Source organism: Suillus plorans, assembly GCF_016647745.1.
Source record: "Suillus plorans strain S12 chromosome Unknown HD556scaffold_1, whole genome shotgun sequence".
NCBI classification, from domain to species: domain Eukaryota; kingdom Fungi; phylum Basidiomycota; class Agaricomycetes; order Boletales; family Suillaceae; genus Suillus; species Suillus plorans.
Window position 1 is genome coordinate 1,455,467 of NW_024537385.1, and position 18,608 is coordinate 1,474,074.

At 49.2% G+C, this 18,608-nt stretch overlaps 9 protein-coding genes across 9 annotated transcripts; 6 read left to right on the forward strand and 3 right to left on the reverse strand.

The window, feature by feature from the left end:
• Positions 1-329: 329 nt before the first annotated feature.
• Positions 330-1,825, forward strand: HD556DRAFT_1223379 (uncharacterized protein; the record flags this gene model as incomplete). The annotated part of the gene is made up of 4 exons (XM_041296883.1): positions 330-806; positions 863-1,222; positions 1,271-1,370; positions 1,422-1,825. 4 exons carry the CDS (start codon positions 330-332, stop codon positions 1,823-1,825), a joined length of 1,341 nt encoding a protein of 446 aa, XP_041167891.1.
• A 393-nt stretch (positions 1,826-2,218) lies between these two features.
• HD556DRAFT_1302574 (uncharacterized protein) lies at positions 2,219-3,392 on the forward strand (the record flags this gene model as incomplete). Its single annotated transcript, XM_041299511.1, has 2 exons — positions 2,219-2,777; positions 2,833-3,392. The coding sequence occupies 2 exons, from the start codon at positions 2,219-2,221 to the stop codon at positions 3,390-3,392; spliced, it is 1,119 nt and encodes a 372-aa protein (XP_041167892.1).
• Positions 3,393-3,502: 110 nt separating this feature from the next.
• Positions 3,503-4,816, reverse strand: HD556DRAFT_1428357 (t-SNARE; the record flags this gene model as incomplete). The annotated part of the gene is made up of 7 exons (XM_041304705.1): positions 3,503-3,529; positions 3,586-3,837; positions 3,889-4,070; positions 4,123-4,198; positions 4,248-4,460; positions 4,511-4,557; positions 4,606-4,816. The coding sequence occupies 7 exons, from the start codon at positions 4,814-4,816 to the stop codon at positions 3,503-3,505; spliced, it is 1,008 nt and encodes a 335-aa protein (XP_041167893.1).
• Positions 4,817-5,209: 393 nt separating this feature from the next.
• Positions 5,210-6,695, forward strand: HD556DRAFT_1223168 (6-phosphogluconate dehydrogenase; the record flags this gene model as incomplete). The annotated part of the gene is made up of 8 exons (XM_041296860.1): positions 5,210-5,502; positions 5,562-5,718; positions 5,766-5,790; positions 5,843-5,939; positions 5,992-6,104; positions 6,158-6,435; positions 6,502-6,523; positions 6,571-6,695. The coding sequence occupies 8 exons, from the start codon at positions 5,210-5,212 to the stop codon at positions 6,693-6,695; spliced, it is 1,110 nt and encodes a 369-aa protein (XP_041167894.1).
• A 408-nt stretch (positions 6,696-7,103) lies between these two features.
• HD556DRAFT_36896 (uncharacterized protein) lies at positions 7,104-9,877 on the forward strand. Its single transcript, XM_041310398.1, has 6 exons — positions 7,104-7,348; positions 7,438-7,515; positions 7,568-8,636; positions 8,691-8,847; positions 8,902-9,219; positions 9,269-9,877. The coding sequence occupies exons 1-6, from the start codon at positions 7,252-7,254 to the stop codon at positions 9,413-9,415; spliced, it is 1,866 nt and encodes a 621-aa protein (XP_041167895.1). The 5' UTR covers positions 7,104-7,251; the 3' UTR covers positions 9,416-9,877.
• HD556DRAFT_1318947 (phosphoribosylglycinamide synthetase) lies at positions 9,591-12,867 on the reverse strand. Its single transcript, XM_041301253.1, has 10 exons — positions 12,613-12,867; positions 12,499-12,565; positions 12,158-12,445; positions 11,861-12,106; positions 11,662-11,813; positions 11,467-11,605; positions 11,232-11,412; positions 10,913-11,184; positions 10,657-10,860; positions 9,591-10,600 (listed from the first exon to the last, which is right to left on the reverse strand). The coding sequence occupies exons 1-10, from the start codon at positions 12,811-12,813 to the stop codon at positions 9,993-9,995; spliced, it is 2,358 nt and encodes a 785-aa protein (XP_041167896.1). The 5' UTR covers positions 12,814-12,867; the 3' UTR covers positions 9,591-9,992.
• A 234-nt stretch (positions 12,868-13,101) lies between these two features.
• HD556DRAFT_1207920 (uncharacterized protein) lies at positions 13,102-13,824 on the forward strand (the record flags this gene model as incomplete). Its single annotated transcript, XM_041296506.1, has 1 exon — positions 13,102-13,824. A coding segment is annotated over one exon (723 nt), but the record flags the coding sequence as incomplete, so codon positions are not given.
• On the forward strand, positions 13,588-16,355 carry HD556DRAFT_36977 (uncharacterized protein). Its single transcript, XM_041310403.1, has 2 exons — positions 13,588-13,818; positions 13,869-16,355. The coding sequence occupies exon 2, from the start codon at positions 13,896-13,898 to the stop codon at positions 16,218-16,220; it is 2,325 nt and encodes a 774-aa protein (XP_041167898.1). The 5' UTR covers positions 13,588-13,818; positions 13,869-13,895; the 3' UTR covers positions 16,221-16,355.
• Positions 16,356-16,725: 370 nt separating this feature from the next.
• HD556DRAFT_1223123 (uncharacterized protein) lies at positions 16,726-17,339 on the reverse strand (the record flags this gene model as incomplete). Its single annotated transcript, XM_041296857.1, has 3 exons — positions 16,726-17,010; positions 17,063-17,185; positions 17,241-17,339. The coding sequence occupies 3 exons, from the start codon at positions 17,337-17,339 to the stop codon at positions 16,726-16,728; spliced, it is 507 nt and encodes a 168-aa protein (XP_041167899.1).
• Between the last annotated feature and the right edge of the window lie 1,269 nt (positions 17,340-18,608).

Sequence of the window (18,608 nt, forward strand, 5' to 3'; positions counted from 1 at the left end):
GGTCTTACGATTCACGTGCTTGCAGCCTGCTACTAGTGTCGCGCTGACAACTCGTGCTACAGGTTGCTGCGCGAGTCAGCCACAATATTTTGTTGAAGTTCATTGTTGTTCTGAGTGATTTGCCTCCGCTTATTGGCCTAGATGCCATTTTGTCCTCCCGGGTGATACACATATGTTTTTATCCACAAAAGCCGGGTTTTTGCCCTTATCAAAGCGACTAAGAATGTAACATAATGGGAATGCCCCTGTGGATTTGGTAACTGTCCGGGAAGGCCACAACGTTGTCTGTCATTCATCTACGGTGCTCATTAGCTTTTCCTTCCTCAACCATGTCTGAATCATATAATCGTCTGCCCTTTCCAACCTCGTCCGAAGAGTTTGCACTCCCATCAACGTCGAGCGTGGTATCTTCTACATCAGCCGACGATGGACTGCCGAATCCACTGTTTTTGAGACTGCGACGACCGACATTACTCAACAAGTCATCGTACTATTCAGACAAAAGGATACAAAGTCCGTTGGCAATTTCGTTCACCGTGGCCTCCAGAAGACGAGGGAGTAATGGCGAAGAATCGGAAAGTGACCGAGAGAGAATGTGGTCTGAAAGCTCTCCATCAAGCAGCTCAGGAAATCCAACACCCCCAATTACTCTTCCACTAGAAGGAGATGACGAAAGCAACGCTAGCACACGCAGTGGTGGGCCCAGTCCCTCAACACCGCCGCCAAGTCGCAATCTGAGCACAAATGCACTACCAGCCAATGCTGGAGACACGCCTATCCCAATATTGCGCCGTCCTACTTATCCAGTGAGTGCTATGCTGCGTAGTCGTTATTCGTATGCTAATATTAATATCTCATGTAGCTGAAGCCTGCGCGCATATTGAATCTGCTAGCAGAACCACGTCCAGAAGAGGACGAACTTCAGTCTGAGGCAGCTTTCCAACGCCTGTTGGCATCGCACTCCGACCTCCCCTCGCAACCCCGTACACCTCGTGCACCCTCAGACCGTGGTCGCTATCCTGAAGAAGTGGGCCACGAGGATTCGCACGAGGATCCTTTGAGTGACGATGACGACGACGATGTCCAGGGCCTTTTTGCCTTTGATATACAGAACGAAACAAACAACGTCAAGCCCTGTACCCCTGCTCAGAGTGTAAATGGGGATGATTTGAACATGTCCCTGGCAGAAAGCCCGATGGGAGTGGCTATGGATGTAGATCCCGTATGTTTCCACTATCTCATTCGTTATCTCTTGTTAACCGCCGGGCAGCCTATGGTATCTCCCTCCATCATTTCCACGCCCATGTCTATTCAATGGCGATACACGCCACCACCAACCACAAGCGCGGTGCGCTCGAACAAACGTAAATGTAAGGTAGTCGCACATCACTCGAAGGTATCACATTAACAACTCGTGGCAGTGGACGACAGATATGATCCATATCCTACATCTGCGAAACGCCGTGCTGTATCGCCTTCCATATCATACTTGCGAGAAACACACCCCTCACTCGTGTCGTACCCTCGGACACCTAGTTCCAGGCCTCCAGTCCCGATTCCTCTTTCTATCCCTCCATCCAATTCTAGTACTTCAGCCACCTCATCACCCACCGTCACGTCCGGTTACCCTTTCCAAACTTATCCGAGTTCACGGCAGGTAAACCTGGGAACCATGAGCTTATCTTCTAGCCCTGTACTTCGGCCTTCTTTAGGGCTTGTGAGTCCGATTTTACGGCCGATTCTGCGGACGCGGAGAGGAGCTGATGGCGAGGAAAGGGAGATCGAAGGCGCAGGCGAAGCCGTGAATGGATTATCACTGGGCTGAGTGACCGTAAAAGGGCACCTTGAGTGACATACAGAATAGTAATTCTGGTCGCTTTATCTGCGTTCACTGATCTGGTTCGAGAAGTTGCGCAAAGTGTACGGGCATTTGCTTCCACGCACGCTTGAATCGGACTGCTTTCCAAGGTGTTTGAAGCCCTTCGTTCTATAGCAATGGGCTAATACATCTCGCTGCGAAGCTGTCCCGTATTGCACAGTTGCCTTGGCAAGCTGGTTCAAGGCTCTCCCGCACTGCACGCACATTATGTACAACATCACGTGATGTAATTGCTTTCCGCTACAATACATACTTTTTATATCCAATCTGCCGTCTATTCGCTGCAAGCGAACCCGGCAGGAACTCAAAAGACGCGCCCAGGGTCCTATATAAATATCAATGTCTTCAACTCCCAAGCTCACCAAACGCCAAAAGAAGGGCATAGCTTTCCGCGAGGGCAAAGGCAAATCAAAAAACCAAGGAGACCTGGAGCACGATGTCCCTATTCTCGAACTTCAGGACCTTATTGACAGTCGGGCTAGCGGTGAGGAGGGTGGGGAGGTCATTCAAGGCGCTCAAAGGAGTGTTGGGGGGGAAAGCAAAGGAAGGAAAGAGGCCCTGGTTCAGAAGGACGGAGAGAAAGAAGGGCTGGTGGTGGCAACGAAAAAGAGAAAGAGGGAAGTTGCGGAAGATGCACAAGGAGCCGGAGATCTAGAGGGAGAGGATGGGCCGTCGGGGAAGCGGGGAGTTAAGAGAACCAAAGGAGATGCTGGGGATGTTGCAGAGGATGCTGAGCAGGGAGAGTCAAAAATTGAAAAATCAAAACAACGTTTTATTCTGTTTCTTGGTATGATCGAGCATCCTGGGGAGTCCCTCTGCTTAACTGACACCTTGACCTCAGGAAATCTTAAATATACCACCACTTTAGAATCAATAGAGGCTCACTTCGCAGCATGCGGTAAGTTATTACAGTAATCTGCATCACACAAGGAGGTTTTGACATCGGCGCTCAGATCCACCACCTACTGTCCGTTTACTTGCACCTAAACCAGCTGCTAATAAACCACCTTCAAGACCCGTGATGAAATCCAAGGGATGCGCTTTCCTTGAATTCAGGCATCGCAATGCTCTTCAGCAGGGCCTCAAACTGCACCACTCCAATTTGGATGGTCGTCAGATCAACGTTGAACTTACTGCTGGTGGTGGCGGCAAAGGCGAAGCGAGGCTGTCGAAGTTGAAGGAACGGAACAAGGAGTTGGAGAGTCAGCGAGTGAGCCATGTTCCCAGCGTAGTCTACTTGGTGCTAAGTAACTTAATTGCACAGCAAAAACAACTCCAGAAGAAAGCCAATTCAAAAGGTGAAGAGCCAACGTCTAGGATGGATGCGGCAAAGAGATTCTCTACAACATCAGGCGCCGATCAGGAGGTGCAGAAAAAGCGGACGTGGACGGTCGGTGACGCGGAAGACTCCACGACACATCGCGGGGGAAAGAAGCACGCGAAGGCTGATAAAGCACGGCGGACCAAAAGCAAAGATTGGGGTACTGGTGTTAATGCTATCCCTGTTGGCTGAAGTTTCATTTTGTGGAGTATTCTGTGATTCCTTCCTATGATGTTAGATATTAAATTATGATATGAATATCGTGCTAGTAAATATGCGACAAAACGGCGCTTAGCGTCCACTCATGAGACAAGAATGAAGATAAGGAACTGGTGAAGGGGTTTAGAACTCGCATGCCTGTATTTCTCGAGAAGGACAAACTCACGAAGACGATCAACACGCCAAAGACCTTGAGCATCAGCCAGCGATTGCTCGAGATGCTCGCGTAATACTTGAGCAACTCTCTCTGCGCACCACTCACATTCGACGCGATATCCACGGTGTCTGCGTCAATGCGTTGTACTGTTTCTCGTTGCTCGGCAACCATATTGGCCAGCTGAGTGAATATTTGTCCTAGTTCTGCAATTGTCGATTCGATGGATTCTATCGCTGTCGATCTTGATTGGATATACGAGTCCTGGAAGTCTCTCAGTATAAAGTATAATTGAGCAGCATTCAACTGAATGACCTGTTGTTCGATTTGCTGCATCTGCATGAATGCATTGCCTCCGTGCTTTGTTGAGCCCTCCTCGGCTGAATCAAGGTCCAATGCGAGAACGTCTTCGTTTTGAAAGGCTCGGCCTTTGCCTTTGGAGTTAGGTCGGCTTCCGTCACCCATAGGGTCTTGTCTCCCGTTTAGAAGTAGCGAACCTGATAGGCGAATTGGTCGCGAGAGCTCGTTTATGCACCAATGATGACTTACTCGGTGGAGCGTGGTGGGTTGCGGCTGCCGTAGAGAACATGAACTGCTCTGTACGGTCTTTGCTTTCTTTCATGTTCTGGAACTCCATTTAGCCTGAGTTGCTGACATGCGGTTTGGCGGCTCACTTGTGTCCTAACTTCCAGAACATCCTTGAAGCTCATGCTTGTATTTGCCAACTTGCTCTGCAGCATCATGACGACATTGTGATTGTGTTCCTCAATCTGTTTCCCCTCTGAAGATTTTGATGCTTGTGCATTCCTTTGCTTAACATAGGATTGCAGAGCGGCTATTTGCCTGTTTATGTTCGCAATGTCTTGTTTAATGATAAATGTCAATTCCTGAAGAATTCATGTTAGCGTACTGCGGACACGTCGGCGAAGAAGCATACACTAATCTCCACTGGTCTGTCGTCAAACAGTGTCTTCCGTTTCGCGACTGGAAGCTGGTCAATAAACGCAGTGAACAATAAGACGTTGTACTTACGCTGCGCAAGTTTTCCTAGTTTTATGGCAGTACTACTGATATCTTTCCCAATAGCAGAGGCCATACGCGAGAATTCGCTCTTTGCTCCTCCATTGCTGTGGGATTGAAGTAACTTCTGTTTCGCCTCAGCGGCTCGGGGTGGTACAGCGGACCTGTTTCGTATGGACTCGACGCATGAACGAAACTCGTGTGTTCTATCTTGTATTGCCATGGCGGGTTGCGTCTATAAGGAAAGAATAAGGTATTAAATATAGATGATGAGTATGCGTTGGACGAAGGGCGAGTTGTAACACCGGCTGCGGCCGGCCACCGTGTCATCCGGCCGGCCATCAACATTGAATTTATGGTCTAAACCCGGCAATAACGCCGTGAGCTTTTGCTGGATATGATACTTCCTCAAGTACTCCTTGCTACTTTATGCTACTTGACTAATCAGAGCATTCTTGGCCAGTTGTGCATGCTGCGTTATATTGCTATTCGACGTAGTAATATCGTCAAGAGCAAGCTACATCCACGGGCCAGTGTTATCCTCTGCTCTCATCATAACCATTTCTCCAGGCGTAGCATTCACTCCACCGCCTCTCTCTCTACTGCGAAATTCACTATGCTGTCATTACCCTCAACCCCGCCCCCAAAATCAAAAATTCTGGTCCTTGGAGCAGGCAATTTTGGAAGCTGTTTGGCGGACCATCTCGGAAACTCAGACCATGAAGTATTCATGTGGTCTCGAGAAGCTCGCTTTGTGGAATACTTTAACAAGCATCACCGGAATCCAGACTACCTGAAAGATCACGAATTTTCAACGAATATTCGCGTTGTCGGCCCGGAGATACCCAGCAGGGCGATGATGAAACAGATGGATGTTTTACTTTTTGCAATACCAACGCAAGGCGTCAGGTGAATATCTCATGGACCTGTCTCAGATTCCGTAGTTTATTTGAGATCGGAACCAACAGAGAAACACTCATCAAACTACAACACAGCTTCGACCGCGCAAACTTACCTTTGATGATTTTTGTCAACAAAGGTATTGAAACAGGCACACATGCACTAACGCTCGAGATCATTGCTGATACCTGCGGAAGTGAAATTGCGCGCGCGGCAACTTTTATTGTAAGCGTTGTCTTGTCTGCTAATCTCCGTAGTCGTGACTCTGGTAGTCCGGACCATCATTTGCAACGGAAAGTACGTTCAGAATTGGAAAAGAATCATGCCTTCTCCTGAAAAGAACCCCAAGTTGTTCGCAGGCAACCGACGTCTGTTTCTGTCGCATCTCTAACAGAATCGCAAGCAAGGAAAGCGTCAGAAATATTTCATCAGCCGTGGTTCCGGTGGTAGGACTTACCCTATTCCAATATTGGCGTTTTGGTTCAAGGTGCCATACAGTTACACTGGATCTGATCCGATAGGGTTAGAACTTGCAGGTGCCCTTAAGAATGTTTACGCTATCGCCACAGGCCTTGCCGATGGACTCGGATTCGAGAATAACACGAGAGCCGGTAGGTTTGTTACATTCTTCAAATCAGAATTGTAATTATAGCTGAACGGCAAGGTCTTATTACTCGCGGCCTCGCCGAAATGACGCGAATCGGAACTGCGTACGGAGCATCACCATTGACGTTCTTAGGATTGGCTGGTGTGGGAGACTTGTTTCTTACGTGTAGTTCGCCGACCAGTCGTAATTACACCGTGGGTTATCGACTAGGTAAAGGAGAGCCGCTGGAAGATATTATCAAGACACTTGGTAGTGTAGCTGAGGGAGTGACAACAGTGAAGGGATTGAAGAAGATTATCGATGAGATGCAAGTGTCTGCGCCTCTTGCCAACGGGGTGCGTAATGCGATCTGCCTCTATGTTTCAGCTAAAACAATTTCGCTTGCCCGATTGCAAACCCAGATATATGCACTTCTCTATGAAGGTGGGTGCAGTGGAGCCTGATTTGCCTAATCTGAATGTCTCGTGTAGGGAAAGACCTGCATGAAGGTATACAAGAATTAATGTGTCGTCCACCGTCACGCGAACTGGACCTACCGGAGAAAGCAGGGGAACCTGCCAAGAGGTTGATGCAGAAGCTTGGATTGGACACATGAACCTTTTCGTATACATAGTTCAAGTCGAGTCTCGAACCAAGGCTCCCGTTTCCGCGTAACATGTGATCGTAACTTGATAACACGTCTTCCTGAAAAGGAATATGACATCCGGTGCCTAAATCAATGACCCACACGTCGACGTATACATGCATACGTAAGCAATGCGAGAGACAACTCACTATTGTCCACGTCCAATAATTTATTGATTTATTGATTGTAGTCACATCTTCCGCTGTCTCTGCAAACCTGGCCACTGTGAGGTGGTCTATATAGATTGGGAGAACCAGATGAGATTTCCTCTAATAATAATATATTACTTTTAAATTACATAAGCGTATCCAAGTAAATACTTTCTCACGCATTTTTTTTACTTTTTTTTTTTTTGTAGGGGCGTGCCACACTCCGAAAGCCGATTCAAGCCAAAGTTGAGGTCGACGTGTCTAGGTCACATCTTTTCTTCCTTTCGCTCAGTTTCTCAGATCTGCCCTCGGTTCATTCTGCGTAGCCCTATTTGTTCTTTTTCTTCATCCATTAGATTCACTATAGGATTTGCGACATGGTCTCACAGCTCTGGACCGCTTGCTCTGAGGGAAACCTCGAAACAGTCCTTAGCATACTCAATGATGCATCTTCGGTCGATATCGAGATCAGAGGTGTGTTGCTCGCATTTTTAATTTCACACTTCCACGCTCGCAGAAACTTAATATCATTTTCTTTGTCTCCACCTGCAATTCTGTTACAGATCACACAGGGTCCACTCCCCTCATCGAAGCAGTCAAGAACGGACATGTTGATGTGGTGAAGGTGCTACTCGACCGAGGTAATATAATTCACGCGTCAAATTGCGATTATCTCATCGATTGTATGATCAGGTGCCGATCCTTCTTTTGCATCTGTGCATGGCCGGCCAGAAATGTACACATCTGATGCTGCGATCTTGGAGCTGTTCAATAATGCCCAAAACAAGCCTGCACCCAATGGTGTACCTGCACAAGAGCAAGGCTACACCCAGGATTCGATGGTTAATCCTGCAAAACCCTACTATTCTGTCCCCGCTGGACCTTATGCTTATTACCCAGGCGTACCCCCTATGCCGACATTGCCCGATGGCTCTCCTGCGTATTATGCGCAGCCCCCCATGCAAATGGGTGAAAACGGAGGTTTTGGAAACCTCCCTCCGCCGGAAGTGGCACGTTTCATTCCTTGCAGATACTTTCCTGCTTGTCGTTACGGTTCCTCTTGTCTCTTTGCGCATCCTCAAGCTGGCCCGTATTATTCTGCCCCGCCGCCGCCCCCTGCACAGTATCCCGCTCCTTATGATGCAATGACTCAACAACCTTATGCCCCTAATTATTACGCTGTACCTCCACCTACATATCACCCTCCAAGTTCGGTTCCTCCTCACATCAACCCCGCATCGCCTACCGCAGGTCCCGTTCATACTCCTCCACACCCACCGATGGTTCACACCAGATCTGGTTCAGAAGCGATATCGCCTGTCCAGGTTCCTTTCAGCCCTTCCGCTGCACCTGCACCTGTACCATATGGTGCTGTATCACCTGTATCACCATCGTACCCACCACCATCTCATGTACCTCTTCCACTTTCTATCCCTTCGCTTCCACCTCCCCATCAACCACCTAGTGCCCCGGGTCCGCAATCGCCGCAGACAGTATATCCGAATGGCCCAATTTCTGCCCCTCCATTCGCTGTTCGTCAAGATCCTGTACCATATCAATCTCACGGCCCGCACCACCACCATGGATTCAATGAAGCCAATAGTGGGCCAAAGCCACCTCCTCATACTGAGGGCTTTGGCCACGGTCCAGTGTTCCGCCAGGGCGTGAATCAAAATCGCCGGGGTAGTATGAGGCGTGGATCGTTTGGCGGAAGTCGTAAACCGGCTTGCCTCTTTTATCCTGCAGGCAGGTGCAGGAATGGGTGAGTCATCATGATTCCACTATTCATTGCTATATATTCAATAGAAACACTTAGCGATGAATGCCGTTTCCCTCATGTTCTTCCTGACGTTACGAACACTCATCCCCCTCATTTTAATGGGCGGGGTCCACGTCCAAAGGATAACGCGCGGAACGGACCGAACGGTATCCCTACGATTGAGGAAAAAATGGCTCACTTGAACGTCCGAGAAGTATGATTATAATTCTAATCCTGGGATTTGCCCTGATTTGTTTATGGTTTACAGGATGCCCAGCCTCGCGTGAACGGCACCGCAGCTTCTAGCCGATCTCAATCGACAGACGGCAGCCGCTCGAGGGGAACAAAGTCCAATGGTCCGTCTCGAGCGGAGAAAAAATTTGCCCCAAAGCAGAGGGTTCCCAATGCAGATGAGTTTCCTGTACTTGGCGGTTCGACAAATTCGTCGAGAAGCTCTGTCAATGGGTCATGCGGTCCGACGGCAGCACAAGTACTTCAAGCGCCTGCGCCTGCACGCAAAGAAACCGCGAAAGACCCAGTGACTCGTGCTGCATCTCCAGAACAGAATTCTGTAAAAAACCAGGCTGTAAGTTTTATTAGTAGTAGTCTTGTGTACTGGACTGATTGGTTCGTAGGAATCGAAGCCTGCTGGGGTCAATGGCGTACAACCTAATGTCACGCCTGCTATTGTCCCACCCCCCGCCAAGTTGCCCCTCTCTTTTGCAGCTGCGGCGACGGGGACCGCGCCTGAAGTTGTAAAGGAAGTGTCTGTCTCTGCGTAAAACGGACCTATCTTTACATTTATGTCATCATCGGGTTTCTCGCTTTACTTTAATCTGATATTTCTTGGTTCATTCATCCGACTCCATTTATTTATCTTGCTGCCATATTTTTCTCCTGTTTCTGGATCATTTTCCGCATATACTAACTATCCATTACCATGATTTCACACTTGTCTTTTTTTTTGTCTGGTCAATACAGCATTACAGTTTTTTTCACTCAGTACCCTTGATATCTAGAAGAGTCCGATTTTTTTCTCTCATTGCGCTCGTCTCATTTATCTACTGGTGTTGATCTGTCTGCTGGGGTACACATACTATTTACATCTACTTTCGACACTGACTCCCTCTCCCATCTCATATCATGTCTTACTCACATTCAGTATCAATATCGCAATGTTTTCATGCATACTGTACCTATGATCGAGACACCGTCCCGCGAAAGTAAATACAAGGCGCTCTCGCGTCTCGTTATCGAGCAAATGTAGTGTGAATGCATCCTGATACTTGTACTAATGCGGACGAATTGACTGTATTTGTTTCTGCTACGTTTCAGCGGTGCATACAATCAAGCATTTTGCTATCGAGGACTCCAACACTCCAAATTCCTCATCTCAACCCCACTCTTATCCGTCACCTCACCAATTCGATAAACAGCAGCATCGGCAGTCTCTCGCAGGACCTGCACAGCCCTATCCACATCCTCCCGGCCCACAATAAGCACCAACCCAATACCATTATTGAACGTACGAGCCATTTCCAAAGGCGCGATCCCCCCACGTTGCATCAAGAACCGGAACACAGGGGGGAGCTGCCAAGTCGACACATCGATGAATGCGCCCGTTCCTTTTGGTAGTACCCGCGGGATGTTCTCGATAAAGCCACCCCCTGTGATGTGAGACATGCCTTTTAAAAGTCCTTGGTGTACAGCTGGGAGGACTTGCTTGATGTATATCCTAGTCGGCTCCAGAAGACTGAGCGCGAGTGTTTTTCCATCGTCCCACGGACACGTCGAGGAGTATGACAGGTCTGTCATCTCGATGACTTTTCGAACAAGCGAGAACCCATTCGAGTGGATTCCAGAAGAAGCGACTCCGAGGAGGACGTCTCCTGGCATGATATCCGCACGAGGGAGGATCGAACTACGCTCGACTGCGCCGACTGCGAAACCTGCGAGATCGTAATCGCCTGTGTTTGTTTTGTTATGATAAGGGGTGGATTCCCTGGGTGGAGGACACTCTCACCATCTTGATACATCCCTGGCATCTCTGCCGTTTCTCCACCGATCAAGGCACAGCCGGCTTGTTGGCAGCCCTGTGCGATACCCTTGATGACGTCCGCGGCAGTTGCGACGTCCAGTTTGCTGCATCCGTAATAGTCGAGAAAATAAAGCGGCTCAGCGCCCTGCACAAGCAGGTCGTTGACTGACATAGCAACGAGGTCGATTCCTGGGAATAGAGTTGTCATACTTGATTAGCGACTCAGATGTGACCCACTTACCGACCAGATGGTGGATACCGGCATCGACAGCGATACGAAGTTTCGTACCCACGCCGTCGGTCCCGCTGACCAGCACGGGATCTTTGTAGCCGGTCGCTTTGAGGTCAAAGATACCTCCAAAACCCCCTATTTCCACATCAGCGCCGGAGCGCTTAGTAGCACGCACATATGGCTTGATGGCTTCCACAAGCTCGTTTCCGGCATCTACTGAGACTCCGGCCTGCGCATATGTCAGGCCGTTTGATGGAACTTGAATTAATGATGTCAGCGCTCTACAATGTGTCAGCTTTGGTTATGATCCGATGGATGAGATGCATGCCTGTGTGCGATGTCTCGCCTGTAAAACTTGCCCTCGAATGAGATTTTGTCGACAGTCGCATAAACTTGCGCAAGAGCCTGTTCCAGGGTTGGTGCAGAGCATGTTACTGCCATAACACGGCCACCAGATGTGATCAGATCATTTCCGCTCATCGATGTTCCGCAATGGAACACCACGACATCTAACATAAAAGGTTAATCGATCACCCAAGATCAATAAATAGAAAAGGCTATACCAGATGGGACCTCGCCAATTTGGATTAGCTTCCCCTTGGCATAGCTCTCGGGATATCCTCCCGAAACGAGGATAACAGAGACTGAGAAGCCTGGACGCGTGTTGATCTGGACAGAATCTAGGTGGCGTTCTGCGCACGCCTATTGGATAGGAGAATCAACAGCCTTTCGGAAAAGCTGATGATGGATGGACGCACGAGAAGGACTGCAGCGAGATCGACGTCGTCGCTCAGGAGCATCATGAGTGCTTCGGTTTCGGGGTCCCCAAAACGCACGTTGTATTCCAAGACCTTGGGCCCGTCGGTAGTGAGCATGAAGCCTGTGAAGAGGAGGCCAACGAAAGGGAATCCTGAGGAAGGTGAGCGGGAGATGGGCTAGAAAAGAGATAGGATATACCTTCTTTGCGCATGCCGTCGATAGTGGGACGTAGAGACTCGGTCATGATACGATCCATGATTGCAGGTGTTGCCACAGGGGCAGGGGCATAGGCGCCCATGCCTCCAGTATTGAGGCCGGTGTCCCCCTCGCCGATACGTTTGTGGTCCTGTGCGGCAGGTAGGGGTACGATAGTGTACCCATCAGAAAACGCGAGCACAGAGATCTCAGGGCCTTGAAGAAGTTCCTCGATCACAACCTCATCGCCTACGAAATGGTATCATTGTATTTATAGGTAAAGAAACGGTAGGGACAAACCTGCCGATCCAAAAGCATTGTCTAGCATGATAGATCGCAAACCTTGGATAGCCTCATCAGTAGAGGAGGGAATAAGGACGCCTTTTCCGCCTGCAAGGCCACTGGCTTTTAAAACGACAGGGTGGCCACATGTTTGAACGTAGTCGGTGGCGTCCTGAAGTTGAGAAGAAGAGAAAGTTCTAAATTTAGCGGTGGGTATAGCATGACGGTGCATGAATGCCTTGGAGAAGGCTTTGGATCCTTCCATCCTGGCTGCCAGCTTTGTGGGACCGAATACGGGTATGCCAACTGGATAAAAGATGAGTAGATACAAGGTGATGAGCGGGGAGGGGAATAATAACCGTCACGAAAGCATTTTTCTACGCCAAGAACGAGAGGATCTTCTGGACCGGGTACTACGAGATCGATCTAGTCGGATAAGAATTGATATCAGATGGAGTTGATAGAGAAAATACCTTGTTTTTTACGGCGAAATCGACGAGATCGTTGTAAGGGTGGATAAGAGGAAAATGAAGATTTGAAGTTTTTTGATTTTTAGCAGATCCTGGATTACCGGGACATACAAATATATGTTTTACGGTAGAGGACTGGGCAAGTTTCCATGCGAGAGCATGTTCTCTGCCTCCGCTGCCAAGAATTAAGATCTGCGTGCTCATCGCAAAAGATGAGTGTGATGGATGATAAATAGTGAGACGGAGCTAGTAATTGACGCCTGACACAAGATTCGGGTTTATCATGTCGAATTACAGAAATCCAGTATTCTCAAACGTTCTTGAACCATTTGAAGAGGTAACAATTGATGGACCAAGTCAACCGACCGGCTCACGGTTCTCTTTGTTCTCCCGCGTTACGCGATCGCTAATTTCTTTTTTCCCTTGTATTAGATTCAAGGCGCCGGCGTGTTTGACCGTCGTCTGGTTGCAACAAACCCCCATGAAGAACTCATGGAAGAACAATCTGAATTACAGCGTAAACTTTCAAGAAGGTCCTCAAAAAATACACCAGGAAGGTCTTTATGGAAAAGAAAATCCACAAAGAAGACCGCCGCAGCATCACTGGTACCAGCCGCTGGACCTGCACTTAAACACCTGGACCACCAATCTTCTCAATCTCTAGTCTCTATGGACTCAAAACTCGCAAACGACACTTCAGACGAAGACCACGATTTTTCTGCTTTCATCTCTCGTTCAATAATACCAGATCCTCTAGGTGAACTACCAGCTTGGTTCAAGAAAGAGAACGGCATGGCTGCTGCAAACACTTCATCTTATAGGATAAAATATCCTCTGCATAATCCAACAGGTCCCAAGTGGTACAAGAACTACCACCTTATTCCCCCTGCTCAGCTCAATCCTAGTAATCGTCCTCCGTCCGTCTTCTCTCCTTCATTTCCACCAATGGCTTCCACTCTCAACGACCGTTCAGAGGACTCTATCCGCTTGCCTGGCCCGAGCCGCACTCCCTCTGGCACTTCCCTTCAAACTCCCTCTTCCTCTCAGATTCGCATCCCAGAATCAGGTGGCAAACCTCGCAGCAGAAAAACTTCACAGGATAATGCCGATTTGCTCGACGCCTCTGACCCCTGGGGTACTCACTGGCATCACCAGTCCCCGTACGATACAGGCACAAATATAAGTCCCGTCTCAGTCGACCCTCCCGAGGCAAGTGGCTTCTATTCTACTCTCATATCTTTACTCATCTTCCTCTTCAGGGTCGCTCTCGTTCTCGTTTATCAAGCATGAATGGCACACCGACTCGTCGTAAGACAGTCACCCCATCTCCATTATCTCAATCTACATCCGCACTGCACACTCAACCATCTGAACCGAACATCACCCGTAAACTCAGTAAACGCCGAAAACCCGTGTTGGGCAACCTGTTCAGTGGACAGGACTCGTTACAAGTGCCGGATACATCTGCGCGTCGTCACTCCACTATTTTGCCCACCTCCGTGCCTAATACATCCACTGTAGCTCTATCAACGCATTCTTCAAAGAAGGAGCGACGAACAAGTGTCTTAGGTCGACTGGTGAGGAAGTTCAGCATGTTGACCAAGTCTACTCAAGACGTGGGACCTACCATCAGCGAACGAGCAGAGGATGAAGTTGCTGCACCTTCTGAGCCTCGCCGCTCTTTTTTCTCCCAACGACAGCCTTCTCCAGAGAAGGAGAAGAAGCACTCGGATCCATCCAAGCGTGTACCGCCGCCACAGATAGAAATTGACTTACAGACAACGGAAGGGTTGGGTCCTTCGCCAGAATTGGAGCGCGAGATACCCGACTATCGGTCCTCTATCTCGTTGGAGGTGCCATTTTCACCTGGACGGTTGACGATAGCAAACCCAGATGCGCCGAGTACGGGAGGGAGTACGCCGATCAGGCTAAGCCTTGCGTTGCCGCCTGAGGACTCCCCTCACATAAGTGTTTTACCGCTACTGCAGCCCGTGCAGCACCGTCACGATAGGAACCCCAGCAGGGAGTCGGTGGCTCATCCCACTAGCAAGACATCGCCTGTCAAACGCAAAAGCCCTGCGCCTGCACCTTCACTCTCTGTTCCTGATGCGGTTCGCTCTCCCGCGAGTGTTCAGTCACTACCACCGTTATCCACCCATCGCCGCGCCCCGTCTATTCCCTCTTTGTCGATGGGCGCGCCTTCCTTGTTGACCTCGCCCGTGGCAGCCCCGGAGGTCAAAACATTTCATGCTTACTCCTTCGCCACCGCCGCCATTGTATCAACGTCGGATGACTCGCCCTTGTCTAGGGCATCAATCCTTGTCAACCCACCTACACCACATAACCCTGACGAGTTACACCCAGACCTTCCATTTGAATTGCCTGAAATCGAAAGGATACCGAGCAGGGCACCCTCACGGGAGACATCTCCCGTCAAGAAGGGCGATGGTGAAGTACGCATGGCCAAGTCAAACTCCACAACGAGCCGGAAGACGGAGACGTTCAAGTTGGTGAGGAACCCGTCTGATAAGGTTTCATCGTTTGATAATACTATCACTGCTGAGGGTGAGCAATGGACTGTCGTCAATTCTTCTGACGCTCCTCGCCGGAGGCGGACAAGGGAGAAGCCTGTAGAAAAGAGCGAAAGGGTGGAAAGGGTAGAAAAGCCATCGTCGCGGTCTTCAACGAATTACTATGAGAGCGAGAGGGTCGAAAAGCCGTCGTCGCGGTCATCGACGAAGGATCGCGAGAGCAGTAGGAGGGATCAACGAAGGCAGGATAGAGCTGCTCATGAAGCTGTTGAGAACCAGAGACGTGCGGGTAGTAGTAGTCAAGGTCAAACGAAACGGGCGAAACCAGAAACAGCCGACTCCGGTACCCTCTTGGAACGTCCTTCGCGAGCGCGTAGTTTCGATACCACCTCCCGTACGAGCGTTAATCAGCCGATGGTGTTTATGCTTCAAGGCGAGCCACCTCGTCAGCGCAAGAGCGATGACCGGCCACGCGACTCCCACAACCCAAAGCCCATCCGACCTGCTCCGAGTCCTATTTCTGGTATCGCACATGTCGAACGCATGCCTTCAAACACAACCCGTCCAATTTCGGAACTCCCATCTGCTGCAGATATGAATGCCCTTCGCGCACGCGAGGCATGGGAAATGGATCGCTTATGGAAGGGCAGAAGCATGAATCACCAGGAGTCCAACATGATTGCCTCGCCGTCCAGTCGCGATTCACCGCAGGTCAACGGAGAGTTCAGAGTAGATGCCTCTGGGCACGGTTCGAGTCACACGTCGTACCTCGTTCAGCCGCTCCAAGCACATCCTATGCCCGCGAGCGTGTTTTATGCCAACATGCCTTCTGCGCCTCCCCCAATTATCTACACTGCATCGTCCCCGTATGGACAGGTGCTTCATCAGGCCTCCCACCAGTCTGTTTACCGATCCCTCCACAACTCTTTCACGTTCCCTTCTACAGAGCCCCCAGCAGACTCTCCTCGCCAGAACCCTTTACCACATCCCCCTCGTGAATCATCCTATCAACCCGCATACTTGTCAACGCTTGCAGATCGAGGCAGTGGAACTTCCTTGGATTATTGGACGAACAAGTAACTTACCCACTCGTACCCCTCACCTTGATATACCACACTGCGCATGCTCAACATCACGCATTTCAGCGTTCAGATACAAGTACTAATTTAGATCATACTGCAATCTGTTTTTCTTCATTTCTTCAATGCCCTTGGGGCTTTGTAGTTAGGCGGATGTTCTTTTTTCATTCACTTTGTCTTACTACTCACTTGTTATTGATTTGGACTGGAAACATTTTATGTACCAGCTCGATTAATTGAGCGCAATGCTTCGACTATTATGTATTTACAATCATGATTTCCTCACTCTTTGTAAAGTATGAAAACGATCGAATTTCGTTATAAGTACAATTCGCTTTGATACAGGAGATATGCAAAATGCAATTATGAGAGAGTTTGATGTGGACGTTATGCACATGAGCCGGACCAACAAACGAGATTTGCCGCAATCCAAACATTGGAAAAACGAGCAAAAGTAAACAAGAGTAAGTAAAACGAAAGAAAAGTGTACAAAGTTCACAATTTCATTATGAGGGACCAAACTGCCGATAGTCCAACGGCAACGGAAACTTGGGCGCGGGGTAATCGTCCCACTGGCGTTCTCCATCGAGGAAGCGACGCAATCGTGCGACTTGTGATGAAAGGTACATTAAGATGATCTGCATCTCGATGTCGAGTTTGAGTTTGAGGATTTCTTCGCAGGTACGCAGAGCCTGCGTGCGTGTTGTGACGAACATGTTGCCTCGGAACCCTAGCTCTTTCAAGCTGTCGATCAGTTCTCCGAATTCAGAACACCATGCTAGCACGCCTAGCTGTTCTTGTGCATGAGTACTGGGTTGGGATTTGGAGAAGAGGGAAACTTACTTGGCCGTATTGCTTGTAACGACCGTAGAGAACGTTAGGTGCTGCCCCCAGTGCAAAGCCGAATGCTTCATTTTGCATGATGACGCTTTGTTCTGGGATGTATGGTTCGACCACAGGCTGAGGCTGCACGAGGCGTTAGCGTCTGACTTGGTTGGTAGTAGTGGTAGTAGGAACCTACCTCTGGCCTTGGAGGCGGCTCCTGGAACCACTGGTGTCCAGAGTAGTCCACTTCTCCACCAAAATCTACGTGCTCAGCGTTCTTCGCTGTAAAATCCATTATTTGACGATTAGGAGGAGGGCTTGTTTCAAGACGTAAAGTTTCGAGTAGTGTCGTGAGATCCTTTGGTAAAGGTATCGAATCAAGTGGGGCAGAACCTTGTGTTTGAGGGGTGAAGATAGCGTGTAAATTGGAAGAGTGTTCGCTTTATCAGAACGAAGGTCAGCCAAATGTTTCAGGTGGCGTATGATGTGGACTTACGATGGAAGTGGGGAAAGTGAAGTGGGGACGCTGAGATTGAGAGTGTTGGATGAGGGTGAGAAATGTTTTCGAGAAGACGACGAAGGAGATAACTCCTGTGAATCCAGGTGATCAGGATGCCTGAGAGTAAATAAGAAATATCTCTTGCCTTAAAAAGAGGATTAAGAGACTGTCTATTCTCCTTGGATGATAAACGTCTAGAACCAGAACTACTGAGACGAGTCTTCCGAGCAGCGATTGATTGGCGATGGCGCTCTGCACTGATACGGCTGACCGTTGATAATCGATGGTAGAATATCGGGGAAGGTGAGGGTTGCGCCGATACGAAAGCAGAACTTGATATTATGCTCGAAGTGCAGGAATCACCGGAAGAGGATTCTGCAATGGAACGCGGAGTTGCAAGTGAATCCCGATCTACTTCAGGTGTCTCCAAATAAATATCGGTGACTACTCGCTGGAGAACGGGCTTGCAAGGTGATTCAGGAGCGTAAAGAGGTTGTGGTGGGGGAACTGGAAGGAGAGATATTGGAACGGGTAAGGGTCTAGGGGAGTCGGGAGCAAAAAGTGCAGAAGTGAAATATGTGCTGATCTCCGGAATTTTTAAGTGCTCCGAATCTGTCAGGAGAGATATCCTTGAAGGCGGAAAGATGGCACGATAGTCAAATAGATCACGGTTCTGTACGTTTCGACTGAGCCAAGAAGGGGATGGTGGAATAAATGATGTGCGGGATGACGGGCTGAGAAGTGAGCTGGTGGTGAATGGTGATGGTGATGCAGTAAACTCCGATGGGTCAACACACGCGTGTTTGGTAACGGAAGGAAATGGTTTCGCGACCTGCTCTGGATGTAAGGCGTCACTGGCAGGTGGTGGAATCGGAAGGGGTGCTGGTGATGACGATTCACCTGTTATAGCTGCCTTGCGAGCTAAAACGACAAGTGCGGCCTCAGAAGGGTTTGAAGAGTTCTCAACTGCAGGCTCGATGACAGGATTCGAAGGGCAAGAATGGAGGGGTTCTGTGAATGCAGATTGAACAGAGAGGGAGAGTGAGGTTGCTTTGCTTGATACTC

Excerpts from the sequence above, each read along its gene's own strand:
- HD556DRAFT_36977 (XM_041310403.1), top strand. The coding sequence starts at position 13,896 with ATGAATGGCACACCGACTCGTCGTAAGACAGTCACCCCATCTCCATTA.
- HD556DRAFT_36896 (XM_041310398.1), top strand. The coding sequence starts at position 7,252 with ATGGTCTCACAGCTCTGGACCGCTTGCTCTGAGGGAAACCTCGAAACA. Across the intron at positions 7,349-7,437 it reads GGTCGATATCGAGATCAGAG|ATCACACAGGGTCCACTCCC; the intron begins GTGTGTTGCTCG and ends ATTCTGTTACAG. Across the intron at positions 9,220-9,268 it reads ATTCTGTAAAAAACCAGGCT|GAATCGAAGCCTGCTGGGGT; the intron begins GTAAGTTTTATT and ends ATTGGTTCGTAG.
- HD556DRAFT_1318947 (XM_041301253.1), bottom strand. The coding sequence starts at position 12,813 with ATGAGCACGCAGATCTTAATTCTTGGCAGCGGAGGCAGAGAACATGCT. Across the intron at positions 11,185-11,231 it reads AGGCGAGACATCGCACACAG|AGCGCTGACATCATTAATTC; the intron begins GCATGCATCTCA and ends GACACATTGTAG. Across the intron at positions 10,601-10,656 it reads GCCAGGGATGTATCAAGATG|GCGATTACGATCTCGCAGGT; the intron begins GTGAGAGTGTCC and ends AAACAAACACAG.